At 43.0% G+C, this 3,202-nt stretch overlaps 1 protein-coding gene across 2 annotated transcripts in view; it reads right to left on the bottom strand.

The window, feature by feature from the left end:
• ACSL5 (acyl-CoA synthetase long chain family member 5) overlaps window positions 1-3,202 on the bottom strand; it is a 50,733-nt gene that overhangs the window by 5,391 nt on the left and 42,140 nt on the right. For both annotated transcript variants that reach the window (XM_017513748.2, XM_017513747.2), the window contains exons 18-19: window positions 1,889-2,032; window positions 753-854 (exon numbers count right to left, since the gene is read on the bottom strand). In XM_017513748.2, coding sequence (XP_017369237.1) covers window positions 753-854; window positions 1,889-2,032 — 246 coding nt within the window. The remainder of the gene's footprint in view (window positions 1-752; window positions 855-1,888; window positions 2,033-3,202) is intronic.

Below are 3,202 nucleotides of genomic sequence, written 5' to 3'. Positions count from 1 at the left end.
ATGGGCGACTTCCCGTGGCTCCAATCGCCAGCCTAAAGGGCCCCCAGACCAGTGTATTTTGTACGGAGAACCGCGGCTCCGGGGCGCCGACAAAGCAGCCGCGCGGGGCAAAGCAGCGGGGCCGGCCGGCACTGGCGGCACAGCTGCGCTGGCCGAAACAGCCGCGCTGGCGACCCTGGAGCACCTCTGCCCGCGAGTTTCCTAGTCTGTGGGCAATAAAAACGCGGCGTCCACTCACCCTCTGCGCTTTCACTGGGAGCTGCAATCCTGAGCTGTTCCTAAACGGCCATCTTGGATCAACCAGCCTCTCTTTCTTATTTCTTTTTGAGACAGTCTCACTCTGTCACCCAGGCTAGAAGGCAGTGGTGCAAATCTCGGCTCACTGCCTCCAGGGTCCAAGCAATTCTCTGCCTCAGCCTCCAGAGCAGCTGGGATTACAGGTGCGACACTACACCCAGCTAATTTTTGTATTTTTAATAGAGATTTCACCATATTGGCCAGGCTGGTCTTGAACTACTGACCTCATGATCCATCCACCTCAGCCTCCCAAAGTGCTAGGATTAGAGGCATGAGCCACTGCACCCAGCCGAGAGTTTTATTTTTTAAACTCTCCGTCCCATCTTCGAGTCTTATAAAACTATTCAGTCTCTTTGGGCTGGAGCCACCTGTGACAGATGCAGGAGCTAGTGAGGCATCCTCTCCTCCACGATGGGCCCATGGGGGTACATAAAGCTTTCCTAGGCAATACTCACTTGGTTTTGGCACAGTTCCTCAAAGGAGCCCTTCACCCCAAGCTTGGCTGCAAACGAGGGAAGTGTGTCTGTGTCAGGAACCACCACTCCTATTAAGGATGACTATGGAAAGGAAATAAAGGTGCAAGGGCATGAGAGAAGTCGTGTAGGAATGTCCTCCAGTAGTTAAATAAAGCAGAATTATGTCATTGTAATTGCTATTTCCCCAAAACCTTAAATCCAGTACCAGTGTTCTTTTCTCACCATATTATTTTCAACACCCATGGAACTATAATGCCGTTTTCCCACATAATATCTCATTTACAAAGATGTTCTATTCAAATCTGATTATTCAACATTAAACTTGAAGCATCTCTCCTTGTCTATGTCAACTCTCCCCTTACCCCCAAAAAGCTATGTTTAAGCACAGTGTGCATAAAACAGCTTGTTGTTTTGGGATAAGGAGTTCCTTAAAGTTACGTTCAAGCACGGTGTGTATAAAACAAGTTTGTTGATCGAAGTTTTGTTTGTTGTTTTGTACATACCGCAACAGTTTGTTGTTTTATACATAGTGCACTTAAACATAGCTTTAAGGAACTCCTTATGGAATGGAAACTAAGTGCAATGTGGAGCTCTTTTTTTTTTCTGAGACAGAGTCTCACTCTGTCATCTAGGCTGGAGCACCGTGGCGTGATCTTGGCTCACTGCAACGTCTACCTCCTGGGTTCAAGTGATTCTCCTGCCTCAGCCTCCGAAGTAGCTGGGATTATAGGCACGCGCCACTATGTCTGGCTAGTTTTTGTATTTTTAGTAGAGATGGGGTTTCACCGTATTGGCCAGGCTGATCTTGAACCTCCTGACCTCGCGATCTACCTGCCGCAGCCTCTAAAAGTCATTTTATACTGAATTGCTACATTTTAGTATAGCCATTTTAAACAATTCTACTAACTTGGGTACAAAGTCCATCAAAGTTTCAAAAAATTTTTAATTGAAATTGCCTGATTTGAGGTTTGGAATATAATTTCATTTTTTTTTTTTTTTTTTTTTTTATAAGCTTGGATCTTCCCATTCTGACCCCAACTATACAAATTTCCAGTAGCTACAGGAACCAGCATGATTTGTGACTGAAAAAAGCTATTGTTAAAATCATATATTACCCTTAAGCTCTCCCCATGTACAAAAACTTGTGCCACTGGTCTACTCCTGATGTAGATATTTTCTATCTTCTCTGGCGCAATGTATTCTCCTTGGGCCAGCTTGAAAATGTTCTTTTTACGGTCAATGATCTTCAGAGTTCCATTCTGTATGAGACAGATAAAAGTATGAGTATTTTTGAGCCATAGAAGCGCTATCAGTGGGGAGAGTGGTGAAGTCACAGTTATCTTTCTTTACTAAAGCTGATTTTTCCAGACACTTTTGAGCTGTCTTTTATTTCTCTTTCTTGGCTTTGGGGAAAGGGGAGGGAAGCATCTTGCAGCAAGAACCTGTCTTTACTATATATCTATGTGGAGAGTCAATGTGCAGCCTCAGAAAAAGTCTCCTGGATCCCCTGGGGTTATGCAAATTGATGCCTCATCCAAGGAGGAAATCGTGCAGCTCTCAATTTCCAATCACTAATTTTCAATTAGTTCATTTTTAGAACTCTCAGCAGTAGAGAAGGGGTTGTCTCTTATTTAGACTTTTGATTTGATTTTAATAGTTCTCCCACTGCTTGACTCCCTGTTTTGTTTTCCTCTTTGTTAGATCCAGGAGCAGGTTCAAACAGCTCCGCTGTGCTAATCAAGCAAGTCAATTACTGGGCTTGTTAGGACAGCAACCGGGCTGAGAGGGCTCCGACCAGCCACCAGAGGTCATTTGCAGCTTCATTTCTCTGAACTAATTGGTCTGAGGAGCTTAGGACTTTAGGGATTTGAACCACAGAATTGGGACAAATGGCAAATACCATCCACATGACAACACCCTAAGCAGGGTGACTAACTAAACAACTCTGGACCGATCACAAGGCAGACTCAAGAAACTAGCCATCAATTCAGCCTAATATTCATTATCCTAAAATGACTAGTAAAGCGCAGCTTTCTATAACACTGGTATGGGGACATATCTAGTGCTTACATCCTAGGCTTATTAGAGTGTTATTTAATCCTGTTACTAGACAGAAACAAATATGTTAGCAAGATACTACCAAACCCAAATCAATATAATGCATTGTTAGGACCAGTGTTCTTAAAAGTTACATTGTCAAGATTCCTTAAATCTCACTTAAATCTTAAATATTGATTGAGCAAGAAAAGAGTGTTAAGTTCTTGTTATATTCCTACTTCCCCAGCACACAGTAGACAAAACTTTAGAGAGCTGAGATCTTTTGGAAAACCCCATCACTGCCCTTGCAATAATTTCCTTTCTTCTTAGGAAAATTAATAGCAACTGCGGCTAATTATCATCAAGCTATGCTTAAAAAAAAAAAAAAAAAG

This window comes from Cebus imitator, unplaced genomic scaffold (assembly GCF_001604975.1).
Source record: "Cebus imitator isolate Cc_AM_T3 unplaced genomic scaffold, Cebus_imitator-1.0 Scaffold500, whole genome shotgun sequence".
Taxonomy (NCBI): domain Eukaryota; kingdom Metazoa; phylum Chordata; class Mammalia; order Primates; family Cebidae; genus Cebus; species Cebus imitator.
The sequence above is the reverse complement of the archived record's forward strand: the minus strand, read 5'-3'. Positions and strand labels throughout refer to the sequence as shown.